General features: G+C 43.4%; 2 protein-coding genes across 5 annotated transcripts in view; both read right to left on the bottom strand.

The window, feature by feature from the left end:
- Nucleotides 1-956: 956 nt before the first annotated feature.
- LOC120798461 (zinc finger and BTB domain-containing protein 14-like) lies at nucleotides 957-3,515 on the bottom strand. Of its 2 annotated transcripts, XM_040142706.1 has the most exons (3): nucleotides 3,385-3,515; nucleotides 2,505-2,606; nucleotides 957-2,435 (listed from the first exon to the last, which is right to left on the bottom strand). In XM_040142706.1, the coding sequence occupies exons 2-3, from the start codon at nucleotides 2,581-2,583 to the stop codon at nucleotides 1,411-1,413; spliced, it is 1,104 nt and encodes a 367-aa protein (XP_039998640.1). In that variant the 5' UTR covers nucleotides 2,584-2,606; nucleotides 3,385-3,515; the 3' UTR covers nucleotides 957-1,410. The 2 variants fall into 2 exon arrangements, with proteins under 2 accessions (XP_039998640.1, XP_039998639.1); XM_040142705.1 differs by having other exon boundaries at nucleotides 957-2,606; nucleotides 3,385-3,512.
- A 3,950-nt stretch (nucleotides 3,516-7,465) lies between these two features.
- Nucleotides 7,466-19,428, bottom strand: part of LOC120798468 (band 4.1-like protein 3) — a 53,267-nt gene continuing 41,304 nt past the window's right edge. Inside the window, exons 14-22 of one of the 3 annotated variants that reach the window (XM_040142720.1) lie at nucleotides 19,179-19,364; nucleotides 18,405-18,467; nucleotides 17,063-17,791; nucleotides 16,221-16,253; nucleotides 15,932-16,009; nucleotides 14,247-14,330; nucleotides 12,989-13,087; nucleotides 11,853-11,933; nucleotides 7,466-7,645 (exon numbers count right to left, since the gene is read on the bottom strand). In XM_040142720.1, coding sequence (XP_039998654.1) covers nucleotides 7,640-7,645; nucleotides 11,853-11,933; nucleotides 12,989-13,087; nucleotides 14,247-14,330; nucleotides 15,932-16,009; nucleotides 16,221-16,253; nucleotides 17,063-17,791; nucleotides 18,405-18,467; nucleotides 19,179-19,364 — 1,359 coding nt within the window. In that variant the 3' untranslated portion in view covers nucleotides 7,466-7,639. Of the gene's footprint in view, nucleotides 7,646-11,852; nucleotides 11,934-12,988; nucleotides 13,091-14,246; nucleotides 14,331-15,931; nucleotides 16,010-16,220; nucleotides 16,254-17,062; nucleotides 17,792-18,404; nucleotides 18,468-19,178; nucleotides 19,365-19,428 lie in introns of all 3 variants that reach the window. The other 2 variants (XM_040142721.1, XM_040142722.1) reach the window with 2 other exon arrangements.

Genomic DNA, 19,428 nt, shown 5'->3' with positions numbered 1-19,428 from the left:
TGTTGCTACACACACACACACACACACACACACACACACACACACACACACACACACACACACACCTGTAGCTGCCCTCTGCCCCGCTTGTGTGACCGTTCACCGGTCATTATAAAACACTGCAATCTAAATTTCACTTTCATGTTTCGAGTGCAATTCAAATTCAGGTACAGTTACTTATTTACAAGAGTATTGAACTCGTTTTTTTTTCTCACGGTATCACTCGACTGTGCACTAATGTCACACTTTGCGCGCAGAGGTCTGAAATTACGGTCGAACCTTTTCACCACGACCATAACAAACCAAACACGGCAACACTGGATCCGTTTAACCAATGTGGCAACTGCAGAAGACACTGACACCTCCGAACGCCTCCCCTCTCCACGGAACACGCCGATCTTTTTAACGGTAGATTGGAAACCGCGCCTTCAGGTGCTTGAAGGCTGACTTGGGCGTGTCGGACAAAACCTAGCGCCGCGGGATGCAAATCCTCGATGTCCCCTCAACCAAAAAAACAACAAAACAAAAAAAAAACCAAACTTTGCAAAAACAATAAAACACGGCAAATGGTGTTTATTGTCAAAGTGTAGGAGTAGGACAATGTTATATGTGCATAATTCATTATTGTGTACTCTAATTGTGCAACAAACTAAGCTACAGTATATACAGACATCTATCATTAACTGTTGATAGCTGGATGACAGTTATACTGTATAACAGTAAATCTAGTTGGCCGGTTGCTTGGGCAGGACAGCCTTTCACGACAATCCGTCAAAGGCCCAAGACTTTGGTATCATCTGTGTCAAATGCAATATGGTGACTCTTACTCTTACAGTGTAATATCAATCAATACAACTAAACACATCCATTAAAAACATCCACATGAATATACTCAATGCAACAAATGTTATGCAGAAAAATCTCTCCCGCCCCCCCCCCTCCCCTCCCCTCCCCCTCCCACACTCTGCTTCTCTCTTTTATCTCCATAAAATCCAGTAAAGGTTAAACAAACATTTAAATGTTACATATCCCATAAAAGTAAAAGAGAATAATGTTATGACAACCCCCAGTCTAGATAGCAACGATGCTTTGTGAAAAATATATGTATAGTAGAGTGAACTAAACATTTACATGATTTTACAGGTGGAAAGAAAACATTGTTTTGACATAACTTTATAGAATAATAATACATCCCCACAGTCTTATGAACATGCTATGATCTCTGGTTACTCACTCTGATCATTGTCCATGTGATGTCAGGCCCTCGGCCTGTCACAGGGTCGTGGTTGTGTCAGTGTGTGTTTGCATGTTTTGAGTGTGCGTGCGTGCGTGTCTGCATGTCAGTGTGTGTGTGTGTGTGTGTGTGCGTGTGTGTGTGTGTGTGCGTGCGTGTTCGGTGCGTCTGCAGGCTCAACAGTCCCCCGAGTTATGCGAATGTGGCCCGGTCTCCATTTTCCAGTCTCTCTGGTCGGTGGCGTCTCCCTGGCCGTGCTGGGAGGCGGCGGGAGACAGGGACATCTGTCTGCGGGGGTTGCCGCTGTGCATGGTGTTCCAGTGGCGCTTCAGATCCGACGCTTTGATGAAGGCTTTGTCGCAGGAGCCGCAGTTGAAGGGCCGCTCGCCTCGGTGCTGCCGTTCGTGGTCTTTCAAGTGGGACTTGTGCTTGAAGGCCTTTTCACACATTTGACACGCGAAGGGCCTCTCGTTGCTGTGGACCCTCTCGTGCCTCTTCAGGTCGGGGCCCCTGATGAAGGCCTTGCCGCAGACCACGCAGCGGTGAGGCTTGAAGCCGGAGTGGATCTTCAGGTGCTCCTTGAGGTGGGCGGCGGTGGTGAAAGCTTTGGGGCAGTGCTCGCAGCCGTAAGGCCGGTTGGCGGTGAGCAGCCGCTCCTTTTTGGCGTTGTGGTCGATGGGCTTCGCCCCTGTGCTCTGGCAGGAGCCGTGGTCGCGGTGGCCGTACAGCAAGTACTCCAGCTTCATGTCGCTGGAGGACGAGGAGCCCCAGCCGTGGCTGTGAGGATCTTTACCCATGTTGGTGTTGTAGTTGTGCGGCTGCGACACATGCGAGCCGCCCGGCCCCATGCCGTCCATCCCCTGGTCATAGAAGCTGTTCTTCCTCACCTCCTCCATGGCCAGCTCCTTCAGGATGGCGTCCTGAGCTCTCATCCCGTGGTCCCCTGGGGCCTGGTTCTCCCGGGTCTTCATGTTGGTCAGCTCCCGTTTCTGGGTGCACAAGTTGTCCAGGAAGTTGATCCCCAAGATCTGGCCGGACGACATCATCATGTTGATGTCCTTCTTCCTCACGGCGAGCCTGGCTGTGTACATGTAATTGAGCACCTCTTCGAAGATGTCCGAGCGGATGAAGTCCAGCTCCACGATGGAGTTGTCCTCGTCGCTCTGCTTCTTGAAGAGCTTTTTGAAGTAGTTGCTGCAGGCTGCCAAGACACAGCGGTGAGCCCTGAACTCTATGTTTTCCACCACCACCACCACATCGCAGTGCTCACCTTCCATCCTCTGTTGGTTGAGCATCTTCAGGAAGGTGGCTTTGTGGTCATAGTCGATGTATCTCAGTAAATCGGACATGTTGCAGGTCAAAGAGGAGCAACCTGCAGAGGGAGGATAAAGAGAAGAGGAAACAGCGAACGGTCAAACATTTCCAGTCCCACGACAAAACCGGGAATGCAGATGAGCTGCACAGCTGAGGGTGGAGCTCTATTTGCACGCCTCTTATGATCATATAAACAGGTCGAGTGTGCAGCGCGCATTCACAAACAATCACGGCAATAACTTGCAACCGGTATCGCATTTTCTCTCTCTCTCTCTCTCTCTCCTTCTTCTTTTTTTTTTTTTTCTCTCCCCCCCCCCACCACCACCTGACTGTCAAAAATGCAGAGCGTAAACAAAAGTGGCTAAAATCAATCATGCAGAAAGCCTTTGGAGGGAGAGAAGAGAGAAAGAAAGAAAAAAAAAAAAAAAAAAAAAAAAAAAATGACGATAGGCCCGACAGCGATAAGAGCCGCGGTAACGTTGGTAAAGGAGAAAAACAGAAACACCAGCGGGAACAAACGGACGCACTTTTTCTCGGCCCGACTAACGCGTTTTCGCCGCCGTGCTCGCGTGACAGCCGCGCCGCGCGCGCAAAGGACGACCTTAGCAGGAGTATTTCACATTTCGCTGCGCCCAGCCATTTTGGTCAAGCAAGCCTCCATTGGCATGTTTCTGGTGTCTTTAAAAGCAGTTCGCAAACAGCGCCGAGCGCGGCGGCGGCCGGGCGGCGACCGGGCGGCGTCGGCGGCCGCCGAAAACACGCCGCGCCGGTTTTCTGCGCCGCTCGGAGCCGCGGAGAGCAGATATATGGATGTATAAAAAGATAAAGGTTAGTACCCGAAGCCTGAACGCGATCCCTGTGTTGTCACGCAAGGCAGTCGACGACGACCCAGAGCTGTCGTTTTTCCTCTTCCTCCTCTTGTTGTGACTGCTGGGCTCCGCAGGAAATGCTGCATTGTTCTGCTGCCATCTACAGCACCGGAGCGGGCGCGCCGCCGAGATCATCGATGTCCGAGGCGATGGTTCACTCGGCGGCGGCTGCTGCGGAGGAGGAGGAAGAGGAGGAGGAGGAGGAGGAGGAAGGAAAAAGAAAGAGGGAAAAAAAGCCCCCAAAGTCCCGGGTTCACCGTTACGCAAGGCCGGATTATCCACCGGGCCGAGGGGACCCGGAGCCCGACAGAAGCACATCTGTCTACATCATTTTGACGAATCGCTAATTTGTTATGAGGTGGCTCCTGCGGGTCCCGGTGTCAAAATCCGGTTCCGAGACCTCAACTCTTCTAGTTACGATTAAGTTGCGTTTTATTCATTTCGCCTCCATTTCGTCAAGAGGCGAACATACAGCAAAACCCCGGGCGAGGTCGTGTTGTTCCGTCACAGCGGCGCAACCGGCGATTATTTACACAATCGATACTTCTGACAATTATATGTCTTCAATTATCAGTTGATTTCTTTCAGTGTATAACATGTCATTATTCCCTGGAGTCCATATTAACAAGTTCAAATAGCCTTTTTGTTTTTGGTCTGATCAACAGTCAAAACCCCCAAATGTTGCATTTACTGTTACAGAAAACTGGGACATATTCACATTTGAGCAGCTGGTGTCATTGGATTTTGGGGAGCTTTACTTTACTTGAACGCTTAATCGGTGATCTAAATTGTTGCCGCTCAAGTGTTTGTAAATCAGCCAACTGATTAATCAACCAGTCGCCTCAGCTGTGGAGCACCATGGAAAACGATTAGACTGTCATGTATACTGGGAGTCAAGAGGGACCCAACTACACATTTCTTTTTTTGCCCCAGGGCCCCTCGGGAGGTTGACCCAGCCATGAACATTAGATTTTTTTTTTTTTTTTAGGGAAACTTGTTAGGGGACATGCTAAGATTATATAATATCAACTACCACATTATCAGGTAATTGTATGGTCGTGTCTTGTCCAACTCTATTCTGAAGAGTTTCCAAAGTTCCTAGAACAAAAACGTGGTGTTAAAGGAGTGTTTGGGAGTTTTTATTTTTATTTTTTTAAGGATGTCTTAAAACAACAGTCAGGTGCCCATGTCAACACTGAAACAACTAAACACACAGCGACGAGCACAATCTAAAACAGTCCGGGTCTTAAAACTACATGACACTTCACTAGTTCAAACTATGTACCCAAATGATATGGGGTAAAGCCGGGGCTTTCGGGACCCCCCACTCCCCCGGGGGTCTGGGGCCCCTGGACAGTTGCCAACTTCGCCTGGTCGGTGATCCAGCCTTGCTTGACAGGAATTTGGAGGCCAGAGGGATCATACAGTACGATGCACAGAGGGCTAGAGGTGGAGGGTCAGTGGGAGGCCACCAGCCAATTTGCTTTCTTTTTTTTTTCTTTTAAGGTCCCAGGGACCCCCCAGGGGGCCTCCCGCTAGATTTCTTGCTCTATGTTTTGTGTCGAAGATGGAACAGAAGGTCGAGTTTTCGTCGGCTCTTCCACCCGCGGGACCGTAGAGTCACCCACCCTCACGCTGAGCCCCCCCAGAAGCTCGGTCCAGTTGCGCAGCGACACAACATTGTGCGGTACGCAGCTGCGCACCGCCCTCCCGCGCCCGTTCCGGGTGCGCGGCCGACCGATTTACGCAGCCCTTCGTTTCAGCGTAACGTGCAAAATACAGTACAACAAAACACGTAGAAAGCCGAGGAACGATCAGCGTGTGTGGTGCATCCGCGAATAATGAGCAAAAAAAAAAGAAAAAAAAAGTCAAAACAAAACCAGTTAAAGCAAATTTTAACCCGCAGATCAACCTTTTGACTGATGTCAGTCATTAATTACACGACAACGAAGCAGTTGTACGAAACACAATTTACTAAGAGCAATGAAAAACAAATCTTAAAAATGTTCTTGTTTTCCTCTATAAAAAAAAAAATTATAATTCGGTTCTGGCGTTGTGCTGCGCTCTTTGACCCGCTGTCTTTGACTGACACGACTATACTCTTGAGTCCGCGGCTACTATTGCTCCTATTCGTTACCGCCCAGATCCATGGTCCGGCCAGTTGGTGCACAAGCTGCGGAGGCCGTAACCAAGGCAGCACTTTTCTCTTTTTTTTTTTTAATGCTTGTTTCAGCCAACGTTTGGAATCACATTAAATATATAGGAAAACACAGGCCAAAAAAAAAAAAAAAAATTCCAAACAGGAATACATCTGGCTGTTGCTTAGTGGGAATATATATATATATATAAATAAAGAAGGGATATAGAGACAAACTTTCGCATCTCTTTGCGTTGATCCACTCGCACCCAGCAACAGAGACAGAGTGAGACCTCTTAACGTTTTTGCGTCTCTCCGGGAAACGGGGGCTCATCCAGCGGGGCGGGGCTTCGGAGGCCTCGGTGTATCCGACAGAACTACCGGCGGCAGCAAAGACCCCGCTCAATGAGCCCGGGGCTTCTCCTCCGAACGCACCGGTCAAGCGTTTAGGGCGTTTGGTCGAATGAATAATGGACCAACTGCAGTTGAGAGACCCGACCCGCTCCCCATTAAAATACTTTATTTATTTAGAGTTTCAAGGCTTTAATAATCTCACCTTGTATATCAGGTTATTTCAGCTCCTGAGGAAATCTGTTTAGTCTCTTGTCGTTCAGGTTGTTGCTTGGGCTCATCAGTTTCTAATCACATTTGTTGATGGATTTTTTTTTTAATCTTTCAATTAAGATTGAACAAATTATTAATAATTTGTTCAATTTAGAATATTAATCTTAACATGGCAGGCTCCTACAGGCAATTTTAAGATTATGATTCAATCTATGAATAAGTAATTATTGTGATATATCCCTTGGGATAATTGTTATATTTGTTTATTATTCCTAACAGGTCATTTTAAAATCAGCAAAACACTTATTTGAATTATCCATCAGAATTTCTTGTGACAAAAATGTATCTGGCACTGGCTCAACAACACTCAATCGACAGGTCCCACTGGTGACACAAGTTTCAGTCCTGTGGTCGACATTTTATTATTCGAGGAGTTAACAGCAAATTAAAAACAAATGCATTTGCCACTTTTATTTCACTATTTTGAGGAAAACATGGCTGTACATGAACAATACTGGGTTATTCAGATACAGTTAAACAGATGTGGGAGACATACAGCTGACACGTTCAGGTGGTGGTGGTGGTGGGGGGGGTGATTTCTTTTGGCTTTGCATCTAGTTTTGGGCAGAGCTCGGCAGTCTGAGCCCTTTGCCTCACAGTCACACAAACTTGGGACTTGTGCTGCAACCGGTCATCTACCCTGGAAAACATTCAAAGCCTGCGCAGGCACATAAAAATCTATTTCTTGCACAGAAATCTTGATTCCTTGGCGTTTGCAAAAAAAAAAAAAAAAACAGACCTTCGCGAAAAAGCCGTCGCAGTTGTGGAATTAACTGATGAGAAACCATAAAATACTGAAATGATCATAAAAAGGAAAACACGATTCAAGTAGACATGGGGAAAAAAAAAAAAAAATCAACTGTGAAAGATAATTTGCTATTTTCCTAGGGAAGCTTCGATATGTACAGTACTGGGCTGTGGTGATTTGCGTTTGTGAAAACCCCCTCACGGGATCATCAAATCATCTGGTTTGCTTCAGCGAGTGAGGCGACGCTTGCTGGCAAATGAGGTTGGCACTTCTACAGCAAGGCTCAATAGTGTATGCTCTCTACCATGTACAGCCTACGGCGATTTAAAGTTTCTGGAGTGATGGCTTTATTTCATAAATAAAATGTTGCTACAATAATTATTCTCAATAATCATAAAAATGCATCGAAGTCATAAGGCAGTGAAAGCAAAAGGTCTGCTTGCTGCACACAGGGATTCTGCGTGCGGATGGATCAAGAGCCATTTTTAAAATCGTACGGTTTTTTTCTGTATAATCTTGCAGTTTTGTTTGATAATGCGTCCTTCTCATGCAAAATGCATTTTATTTATTTTGCAGGTGGTGATTGCGACTAGTGGCGAGCTGCAGCATTCGGAGGAGTAAGGAGCCGTTCTAGTCTTCTGAGAGTCCCGGCGTAATATGAGGAGTTCTGGATGTTGGATTGTGGGAGGTTGAACAGAAAACAGCCCTCAGTTTTACTCCTGGAAGGAGCAGAGGAAACAGCAGTTAGTTCATCCTGAATATTTAATCATATCTGTACCATTAGTGCCACAGTGCAAAAGACTGAAAACGATCCTGGAAAAAGGTCACGGCAGTTTCACCCCCATAAATAGACACACTGAGGGACTACTGAGTTACAAAAATGCACATGCACATTGTAGATACACACAGGCTTCTTGGGCACTTTCAGACTCTAACTGGCTTACAAATAAGGCTCCCAGTGGCAATCCCAAAAAGGTAAAACTGCATTTGCGTTCAATTCAAAGTGAAGACAAGCAATGACTCAGCCAGAAAAAAACCGCCATTATCTACCTGTAACAGTGTGGTTTGGAAATTTTACTGCACCGAGATTAAAACACGTCACACAGCTCCTCTCCGGCACACCATGCTTTATACACTACACGTTAGAGAGGGGGCGACTTGGAGAAATAGCTCCTTAAGAGGGAGGCGTTCTGGATTTCTAAATTTGGCACTTTGAGCCCAAAAGGGTTAAATGAAGAATTAGACTTGAAGCCATTTTTTTGGTGCAGAGTCAACCGGATTATACTTGAGCTCAAATAATCTTTTGAGAACAATTGCAAATTTAGTTCATGTATGGATGTGCTTAATGCAGATGGACTTAGTTAGTCCATAGTTAGTTAGGGTTATTCCTAAATGTTCTGTGATGGAAGAAATCTGAATATACTGCATTATGAAAACTTAATCTGAATGATAAGGTTGCAAGGACGTATTTGTTGCCTTATACTGAAGAAAGGATATTCAGCCTTTTTACTCCCTGATGAGTTAAGATGAAAGATTGTAGTTGCTACAGAATAACTCTGTTCTGTACTTATGGTCGTTTATATTTCAAACTAAAAGTGATGACATTTTGTAAATAGCATTTTTTAAGAAAGGGATGTTGAGATTGTTGCTCTGTGTAAAAGGTGTTTATGATGATTTATCTGTCCCATGACTGATTGATGAATTGTTTATAAAAGAAACCAAAAAAAAAAAGACATGATGAAGGGAAGATATTGATCGGTGGTCCACTGGAGAAGAGCTGTGTGACGTGTTTGGCTTTTAATGTTAAACACACAACTGTGGACAATGCAAGGCCAGATTTTTCTGGTTCTGATCCAAAACTCTGTGTGTATTTACAGTGGCAACAGACGAGCATTCAAAAGAGCACAGAGAAAACATCTAGTAACATGTTAACAGTGCTACTCAGAAACACAGCCGTTCTGGCAGACAGATATTATACAGTGCGCACACACGCACGCACGCACACACACACACACAAACACACAGGACTGAGGGCAAGGCCGCGGAAACAAAGCCAAGCATTCCCATCTGGTGAGTCCCACAAGTACACACATGCAGGCTTGCTCATCCCACGCCCTGCACCTTGGGATCATTTCAGTTAAAAGCTAATGAAATAACAAGCTTCAGGGCCAAAAGGTGAATTAGGATAAATTGGACAATGTGTAGTTTCCAAAGACAGACGGACAGACGGACAGACGGACAGACAGAGACACACACACACACACACACACGCACAAACACACAAATGATCAAGAGAAAAAGTGGCGGGGTTATAACGACATGCCATGGTACAATGAAATGAGAGGTTCCCTCATGCAGCTCCACACCTGACATAATCCTGACATTACTGAGAGCCGACAAGTTGAAACACAAATGGCTGCATTTGTGAAGTTTGTGGAATCACTGCCACGAGGGCCGATGACCTATTTTTTTTTTTTTACCCCACAAAGACAGGAAGAGTGCAACTGAAAGGAGCATGTCACAAACTGTTCCAAACATATGTAAGCGTCCCAGAATCCCAGCTTCAACTTTTCAGTGATACACGCCAAGCTTGAATATTCTTCCTATGAATTCAGTTGAATTGCTGAGTCGTGCCAAACGATTATTATTTGTTTTTTTAAAAAAATGTATTATTACGTAAACCAGAAGACTAACGCTGGAACTGTTGTCCACAGTGTAATTTAGGCTCAACTAACCTAAACTTAGTTTGTTGACCTTTTATTTGCAGAGTATTGTTAAACCAGTTTTTGAATCTGATATTATTGGTCTAATACGTACTTTATTGTATAACAATCTTTGTTAAATATAAACCTGCTGCTACATGTAATGAATCAGTGTTTTATGCAAAACAAAACCAGCATAAATGAACGTTTTTGTGCGTATATAATTAATTTTTGTGAATAGTATTTGCACAATTGGTAATGAAAAGACTTATCCAGTTAAACTATATTACTGTTCATGTGTGAACAGAGTTGAACATAGCACATCTGTGTATACTCACGATCGGATTTCAGTCATTACGGGTACGTTTGCAGCACAGACTGAGCGCTGCGAGAAGCAGGAGCCGGTTGATCCGGTATTTAATCGCTCATCACTGTCAGTGTCCTTTGTGAGGCTACACAATGTAGACACAACAATGCATGGAAGTGTTTTTACAGAATACTGCGCGACATGCAGGCATAACTATTTCAACACAACTTGTTTTTCTGTACTTTGCAGATTAAAAAAAAAAAAAAATCTCCGGTTTTCCACCATATTTTCTTATTAAGGAAACGGTTTTAACATATTTTGGAAATCTCAAAGATCAGTGCTGCAGTTGAGATTTTTCTGAGGTCTATGTTACACGTACAGTACACACAGCAGCCAGCTCTAATAAAAAGCGATTGCGCGTCGTTCCGGTCGAGATTGCACGAGTCCGCCAGCAGCTTTACCGTAAGGGTCTTTAAGCCCTTGCCATCATGACTTGAGACTATAATATCTGTTCTGTGTGCAAACACGGACCAGACGACCTTTTCCCTGCAGTGGGAGTGGAGCTGGAATGACAACAGCAGGATGCATTAGCTGTAAGTGCTACAGAGGCAGGGCTGTCTGTACAAGTGAGAAGAAGTGCTGATGGGAAAGCGGCATGCCCGAGAATGGAGACCAGCTTGAGAAGGCCCAGTCCAACTAAATTAATACCAGACCAGACTAAACCAGACAGTGCCGGGACCAGGACTGGGGCTTTGTTATCTTACCTGGGTCAGTCCTCCCCCTCCTCTGGCGTGATCTCTGTCTCTTTATGTACCACTACTTTGGTCACTGACATGTCAGGATGCTGTTCTTTAGCCTCCTTTATGGCCTGAGCCAGGGCCTATATACGGGAGTGCAGTGCCAGGAGGGATCACCAGGGGGAGACAGAGAACGGGAAAGGGCAGGGAGGGAGCGGGATGTTGGATTGTAAGTGAGTATGCCAACAGGGAAGTCACTTTTAGTTACACTTGTCATACTTGCAGGATTTTTTTTTTTTTTTTTTTAAAGTCACATCACGAGTTACAACTGTTTTGTTAAAAATGTCACATGCTAGATCACTCTGTATCATATGTCTGTAGTACTATGCTCACAAAGTGCGAGTTAAGGTCCTTGGGGATCACTAAGGTCAGAATTTTACTTGGTCAATTTTTACCTGGTCATTGCTCAAATTCAATCACTGACTTTACAAGGCAAAGAAAAAAATAATGACAATAATGGATGAAATAAAAAAAAAAAAAAAAAACAAAAGAAAAAAAACAGCACAAAAAAAAAAAAAGAAAAACCAGAATGAAAAGATAAAAACTCTAAGAGACCTCATCGTGGTCGATGTCTGCATCTCCCGTGATGACGATCCTCTTCTCTATTCTTGTCTCTGATATTCCTCCCTTCACCGTCTGACCAACAGAACACAGAAGACACTTCATTCAGTTCATGCACAGAAAAAACATATGGCAACAAACATACTAATCAGGTCTTATTATTAGGCCCATTATTTTTAAGTTTAAATACACAATGTTTTTATGTAAAAAGGTACCATTTTCTTATCGGCCTAAATCCTTAAATAGGGAGAGTTTTGTGAATGTAATTATAATGATTAATTCTGGTGTTCCATGCATATAGTTCTCAACCGATAGGAAGTAATAAAATATAAAAGATAATTAAATAGCTTATGAAAATAACCATTATTTGCAGCCCTTAATTGATTAATAATTTAGATGACTGACAGGAAATTAATTAAACTATTTTAATAATAGATTAATCCTTTAAAGTTTTTTTTGTTTTTAAAAAAAAAAAAAAAAAAAAAACAAAAACAAAAAAAAAACAGCACAAAAAAAAAAAAGAAAAAACCAGAATGAAAAGATAAAAACTCTAAGAGACCTCATCGTGGTCGATGTCTGCATCTCCCGTGATGACGATCCTCTTCTCTATTCTTGTCTCTGATATTCCTCCCTTCACCGTCTGACCAACAGAACACAGAAGACACTTCGTTCAGTTCATGCACAGAAAAAACATATGGCAACAAACATACTAATCAGGTCTTATTATTAGGCCCATTATTTTTAAGTTTAAATACACAATGTTTTTATGTAAAAAGGTACCATTTTCTTATCGGCCTAAATCCTTAAATAGGGAGAGTTTTGTGAATGTAATTATAATGATTAATTCTGGTGTTCCATGCACATAGTTCTCAACCGATAGGAAGTAATAAAATATAAAAGATAATTAAATAGCTTATGAAAATAACCATTATTTGCAGCCCTTAATTGATTAATAATTTAGATGACTGACAGGAAATTAATTAAACTATTTTAATAATAGATTAATCCTTTAAAGTTTTTTTTTTGTTTTTAAAAAAAAAAAAAAAAAAAAAGCAAAAATGACAGTCACTGGTATCAGTTTCTGAATTGTGAATATTGTCATAACATCACCCTAAGGTTTGGGAACTTCGCATGACTTATTTGTCGCAATTTGCTGATATTCTACAAATAAACTAATTGAAAAAATAATCAGTAGATCAATCGATAATGAAAATAATCTTCAAATAATCTAACATACTGTATGAGTGAAGTCCTAGACAGCAGTATAACGTTTTGTTTACTTTTAAAAACACTCCATCCAGACAAATCAGGACTTTGACCTTTCTTAGTTTTTTTTTTTTTTTGTGTGTGGTCAGAATAACAAACCTGAAGCTGCAGTATATAGTTCAATAACATTAGCTCACATAATTTTTCTAGTTTTTAACATCAAGATTTTTTTTTAACAAGTTAACTACAAAATAAAAAAAAAAAAACATGTAAATGTAGGACAGAGAGGTGTCCAGGCCAGGAGAATGTAATGAGGCCTGTTTCTACACTACATAGACACATTCACTTCCTTTCCCCGCTCTCAAGCTACTTCTTGTGTTTTACTTTCTGCAGTGAGCAGAGACAGGCTCAGAGATGCAGACGCCGTAGGCATGTTTGAGGCTTCAAGTGCTAAGTGGCCAAAGGGACAACGATGAAGATGAACCTGACCTTTGTGATGTGCGTGGTTGTCGTGGTGCTGGTGGTTTCTGAGGTGATGGTCTGAGCACTCAGCAACACCCCAGGGTCTGCGTCACCATTAGTGTCAACCTGCTTATAAGCAAAACACATTTTGAGATGACCTTTGCGCTCTGGCTAAAGTCGAAGTACTCACAATAGTAAATTTAATTTTCCAAATGTTATAGAAGTCTTAAAGCTGCATGAATCGATCTGTTTGGCCACTGGGCGGCAAATGAGCTCCTCAACAAGCTGAAAACAGCGGGAAACTGCATATTATAGCTAAAGTCTGAGATAACAATTTCTTATTTACAAATCTAGCAGACAAAGAGCAACATTAGCATTCATTTGAAGTTGTGTTTGTGTTCACCTGGTAAAAGTCCAATATTCACTCTCCTTTTATCTTTCCTGAGGGGAGTATATCTAGATCTTCAACTGCTAGCCTTTTGTTAACCAGCTAAATATTGTACAGTGGGTTTATCAGTGCTTTTTTGGCTAATTACAATTACTCGATGCGGCTAAAAACTGGATTAATAGTGGGATTTGAGACATGCAAAACCAAAACAATGAGCTAAATCGGGCTAAAAAGCACAGTACAGCTATCAGTATAAAAAATATTGATTAGAGCAGCTTTAAAGCGGCTATTATGTTTGTGTGTAATGTGCAAGGAGTCACTTGTAGTGGAGAACCCGCAGAGAACTATCTCACAAATCTGCAGGTCACCTCAGCCCTACAAAGTGTTACAGCATCTTTCACTTCACTGTTTTGATTTTATTTCCTGCAACTTTACCGTTTTGACTCGCTCTGAACCTCATTTTCAGCTGCGGCATTGAACACTGTAAACTACCTGCCCCATCACCAAACACCAGACAGACAAACTCAGAGACTAGCTGGTGAACATAGTGGAACATTTGGCAGATAAAAAGCAAGGTATTTCCTTCTGGAGTTGGTGGAGACCAAAATGAAGCTAAAAAGAGAGTGAACATCAGACTTATGTTCATCAGGTGGACACAAATATGAATCTAAATGAATGCTCATGTTACTCTTATCTGCTGTGTGTGTAAAGTAGTTAAAGTAGTTACTGTTCCCAATATCAGCTTAAAAAATGATCATACAGTATTGCCATTGTTGCGTTTACAGATTAATTCCACTGCCCCTCACTGGCCAAAGTAGAGACACTATTGTTTACTCTCAAGCATCTCTCTTACTTAGTGCAACATGTAAAATGGAGGTGATATAGAATTTTGTGTACCTCTGCAGCCTCATAGGTGATAGTTTTTGTCTCTGTGTGGATAACAGGCATCTCTTTGGTGCCCACATCACTGACCTCAAGATTCTGGGGGGCAAAAAGGCAAAACAGTCACAAATAAATAAATTCAGAGGGAGTACAGCAGTACCAACATCATCTGCGCTCTAGTTAAATTAAATGTCATGTCTGAAACAAGTTGCTGTAGATGTTCACTGCTAACTGTGCTTTATAAAAACAGCACAGCGAATAAATAAATACCGCATGCTAATAAAATAAACGAAAGACATTAATTGAAGGGCTTAAATCTGTCAACGAGCATGCAGTCGTGCATTAGAGCCCCGATCCAGTGAAGGAGAAGATACTGGAGAATGCAAATCACAAGGTTTCGATCAGGTGTGCGCAACACATCATATTATAGGTCCCCTGATCTGCTCAGTGACAAACTTAAGTTAGCAAGTTGAGATGCATTTCCATGCTTTTGGTGGAGTTTTGCCCTTGATTATTAGCGGCAGATTGTGTCAGCAGGAGGGGAGCATGGCGGTGAGGTTACAGGGCCACTGGAGCTGATGCAGGGTTACCTCTGACTGAGACATGGCAGGAGGTAAATGGGTGAGCGGGGTGTCTGAGATAGGAGGCTCAGTCAGAGTCACTTCGTGTGGGGCGGACTTCCAGTCTTGTTCCTGCGTTTCTTCTTTCTGCAGTACTTCAGCTTGGACTATATTCACTTCCTCTGATTCCATAACATCTCTCCCTTCTGAAGCCTTCTCATCAACCGAGTCCTCTTCTAGTTTCAAATTCAGTTTATCATCGTACTTCTTCTCTGCTTCTTCTCCCTTTGCATTTCTCTCTTCCTCCTCCATTTTCCCCATTTCATCTTCTGAACTATCCATCTGTATGTAGTGGTATTTCTCTTTTTCAAAGGGCAATGGTTTCAAGATGTTTTGAAAGGTCTTTTGTCCTTCACCTTCTGCTGATGAATATTCATTCACCTCTTCATCCACCTCCTCGATACCATCTTCTAACTCTGTGGGGAACTCCTCTTCCTCAAAATACTGTACCTCATTGGAGAACTTGACTCTCTTGCTGTCTACTAGTGTCTTCTTTCTCTGCCTTGCATGTTTTAAATCTGTTAATTCATCATCCAAAGCCTCTAAACAACTCTCTGCCTCTTCCTCTTTGTTGTGTTCCTCCTCTGTTGATGAAAGCTTCTCTTCCTTTTCACAACCTCTGATGTAAGTAGGAGCAAAAGTGAAGCTGAAACCATCATTTTCATTTCTTGACATCACTGCCTCCCCCTGAACACCTGCATCCTCTGCCTCCTCATCTATTACTTCCTGATTTTCCTTCTCTGCTGCTAAGTTGAGCACCGCAGACTCTGGGGTTTGATTAGAGTCAGTCTGACAGTAGTGCTTTGCCAAAGTTGTTGCTACTGGCTGCATTTGTGCTTTCACAGATGCACACTGTTGAACTTGCTCTAAAGATGGTGCAGAGCCAGGAATAACAGATTTTTCACAATTAACAGAGTAAGCCGGTGGATCTCCTGAGCTATTGTCACCAATATCCCCGTGTAACATTACTACACAGTCTAGCTCTCCCTCTGCAGGCCCTGCTGACATGATTTTGACTGTGAGCTCCGTTGTAGTGTGCGCTGGTTTGGCATTTGCAGCCTCTGTGGTCTGGATATTCACCGTTGGCCCTGTCGACTCGGCTGGCGCTGCCTCTGTCTCCGTGGCAAACACTGCCTTCTCCTCTGGATCAGCTGATGTCTGTGAATGATAATTGTATCATTAGACGATGTTTTTGTATCCCAATGACCAAACAAAAACCCCACACAGCACAGGGCAATTTCACATCAAACCTGATAGAGAAAAATGGTTATGTTTGTTAGCAGATTTCCCTGTGTACAACCTGACAGAATTACACGTAACAGGCACAATATTTATAGATAACTTATGAGGACCAGAGAGGAGTGGTCACCTTTTGAGAGGAGGAAACCAATCCCAGCGGAGACTTATGGGACAGAAGGATGGACAGACACAAAAACAGAGAGAAAGGACAAGAGAGGACAGTCAAAATACACAGTGGACACTAGACAGAGAGCAAAGGGAGAGAGGGTGGAAAAATTAAAAAATATTGAATGGAATGTATGGAATACCATTTCATAGCAAATCCGCTGAACCGAATGCCAAGTTGAACAAATCCTAAAACCTCAAACCAAAAATCTGGTTTGAGAATTGCTGAATCCAACAGCAGCAAATTTCAGCCAATCTGCTTTTGAAAACTGTTCCTTAAGAACAATTAAATCTCATTTCAGGTAGAGCCATACAATTTTTCTCTCCTGCCTCGTTACAGAGGCAGAAGGGGATTTCGGAGGATGAGGTGGGGAAAGCTGCAGCGGTGGCACTGATCCAGGGCTATGAAGTCACCGCTTTCAGAAAACTGATAACGGAGCTGAACGAAAGGAATGGCGCAGCTGAGCAAAAACTGTAAAAAACATTTCCTTCTTATCAGCTGTGGGAGCCAGCTGTTAAGGCAAGGTGAGCTGTGTTAGCTGTGAACAAACTGAGAAACAAATCCAAAACTGTTGTGTCAAAGAAGCAGCGGGCTTGATTGCAACAGAAATTGGTGGTTTGGCAAGTGTGAGAATAAACGCCGGGTGTTAAGGGGCTGTTAGCCATGCACAGCGCTCGATTACTGTTGTTAGGCTTGTTTGGCTGCTGCTGGAGGGAAGGCAATGGGGGAAGGCTGCGGGTGGTGGTGGTGGAGATATGGAGGGAGGCAGCCAATACCATGTTGTTGTTTTAATTTTCATACAGTACCACTGCTAAGGATGTAGCTGAAGATTCAGAAACTGTAATTTGAGTCAGGCTGGGCTTTGACTGTTTGATCTGGACTTCTTCCAAGGTGAAGATTTCTGCTTTCTGCTGCAGACTGTCAGAGGTCTTCCTCTCTTTGACTTCCTTTGCAGACACACTGATGACCTCGGATGCCTCTGTCTTCACCTCCTCAGAAATCCATGATGCCATGGCCTTCTTAGGCGAGCCAATACCTTTAATCTGAGTTATTTCATCAGTGTTTATATCAATCTTTGGACTCAGTGTCTTGACTACTGTGGTTTGGGCTTCTGTAACAACAGCAGTGTCTTCTCTCATAGTTTCTTTCTCTTCAGAAGCAGAAAGCAATCCATTCTTGTCGCTATAAGCCTCTCCAGGGACTATAGGCTCCTCTTTTTCACCCAAAACACTCATCTCTTCACCCTCGATGTCCACTTTATCGTCTGCCTCCTTCAGGATAATGAGTGTCCCCTTCTTGTCACTGATGGCCTGGGACACTTCCTGTATGACAGATCCGGGGCTGACTTTCACCACTGACCTCTCAGACACCTCTTCATGGGAGTCGGGTGTCTTTTCCTCCAACTCCCTTATGGTCTCGTCCATGAAGACGTCGTCGTCCATAGTTGCTGACAGACTAATCCCGTGAGGCCCCGAGGAGGTGGCCCCATCTGTTATGATACTATCCACCAGGCATTTCACCAGATATCCTGTCGCCTGGGGAGACACTTGGCTTATTGGAAATGGATCGTTCAAGTTAATAAACAGAGGGCATCACACAGCCAACAAATGCAAAGAATGAGCTCGAGAGTCAATTCATCTACAAATGACACGCGCCTAAAGTTAGCTCCACAAGTACTGGGACAGAGATGCACTGTTCGGAAATAGCTTGGTCTGAAACCTTAGTTTGTCTGCACAGATATGGCAGTATAATTGCTTAAAGAACACTGAAAGTAAAGAGTAATGTTTGAATTTATATCAGGAATTGATAACATCAGATTGACAATGGTTCTAAAAGGCTAGAATCCTAACAAAGATTTTTGTAGTCCTAAGCCTTTTTTTTTTACCCCAACATAGTGGATAACAAAGGACATTTCGAGCTTTGATTTGAATAGAGTCATAGGAAAAAGGGTAGATATAGGAAAGAAAAATGGCAGAAATTCGGTTCTTTAACTGCGCACGTAAAGCAGTAAGAGCCAAACCACCACACATTGTTCTTGTGTCCATATACATCTGGAGCTTGGTAGATACAAAGGGCGACAAACAGCACCACAGTCACAAAAAACACAAGTTACGACGTGTGACAAACTAAACGGAGACAAATTTTTACCTCAGCGGCTTTGGGCTCCACCTCCTCTCTTGTCTCATCTCCTGCAGGCGGCTCATCTTTAGTCTGCAGAAGAAATAAGAATTGAAATGTCACATGTATTGAGACAGATGCAAGAAAAGGGCATGAAAAATGTGACTAAATGTTCAAAATGGACAAGATCTGGGTCCCAAAGCTCCTCCAGAGAATCTGCTTCCATTTCATTTCAGCCAGACACATTTGATGCCACTGATTAGTCTTCAGAGACCTCAATTAGTGTCCCTCATTAGTCCTGCATGAGTTCATCAGACTGAGTTACACAGCACAAGTAAAGGAGAAACTGATAAAAATCCAAGCAATGTCACTTAGTACAACAATCGTACTACTGATTAATGACCTCAACATCCATTACTGGAACAAATATGTTAATCGGGTGCTGATGAGATACAGTGAAGACACAAGATGATAGTGGTAAAGAGAAACACACTTGCTGGATTAAATGTGCAACTTTATTCACGCACTAATTTTGAATGACTATGAACTAATTTCCTCTACATAAAAAGGTGCCCATCTTCTCCTTTAATGTGCACTAAGAGCCATTTGGAGTGTAAATGTACTTCACCAGACTCACATTGATGTCAAAATATGACTCTAGCCCCACTATGAATATTGAATTTACCGCACTGACTCATTATGCAATCACTCCTCAGACTGACAAAAATCTCCTTGGTGATGTCATGCCTCACTCACACACACACACACACGGCCTAATTCAGTCTGCCGTAGACTGCAGCTTACATCCTGCGGCTCCAGAGGCTCTATCATTGGTGCTTCGTCTGCTCTGCTGGAGCGCAAAGGGGAAGACGAGAGTCTCTTCTCCCATTCCGTCGGGCCCGGCGTGCTGCCGCCGGTCTCAAGGAAGGAGCGCTTCAGTTCGCTGATGTTGGTTTGGTGCTTGACCATCTCCGATGGAGGCTCAGTGTCCTGCAGTAGCCGGTCAACCACGACACAGAGAGATGAGGGCAGGGGCAGCGCGGAGGGAACGACG

This window comes from Xiphias gladius, chromosome 14 (genome assembly GCF_016859285.1).
Source record: "Xiphias gladius isolate SHS-SW01 ecotype Sanya breed wild chromosome 14, ASM1685928v1, whole genome shotgun sequence".
Taxonomy (NCBI): Eukaryota; Metazoa; Chordata; class Actinopteri; order Istiophoriformes; family Xiphiidae; genus Xiphias; species Xiphias gladius.
This window is presented reverse-complemented; position numbering and strand designations above follow the sequence as displayed.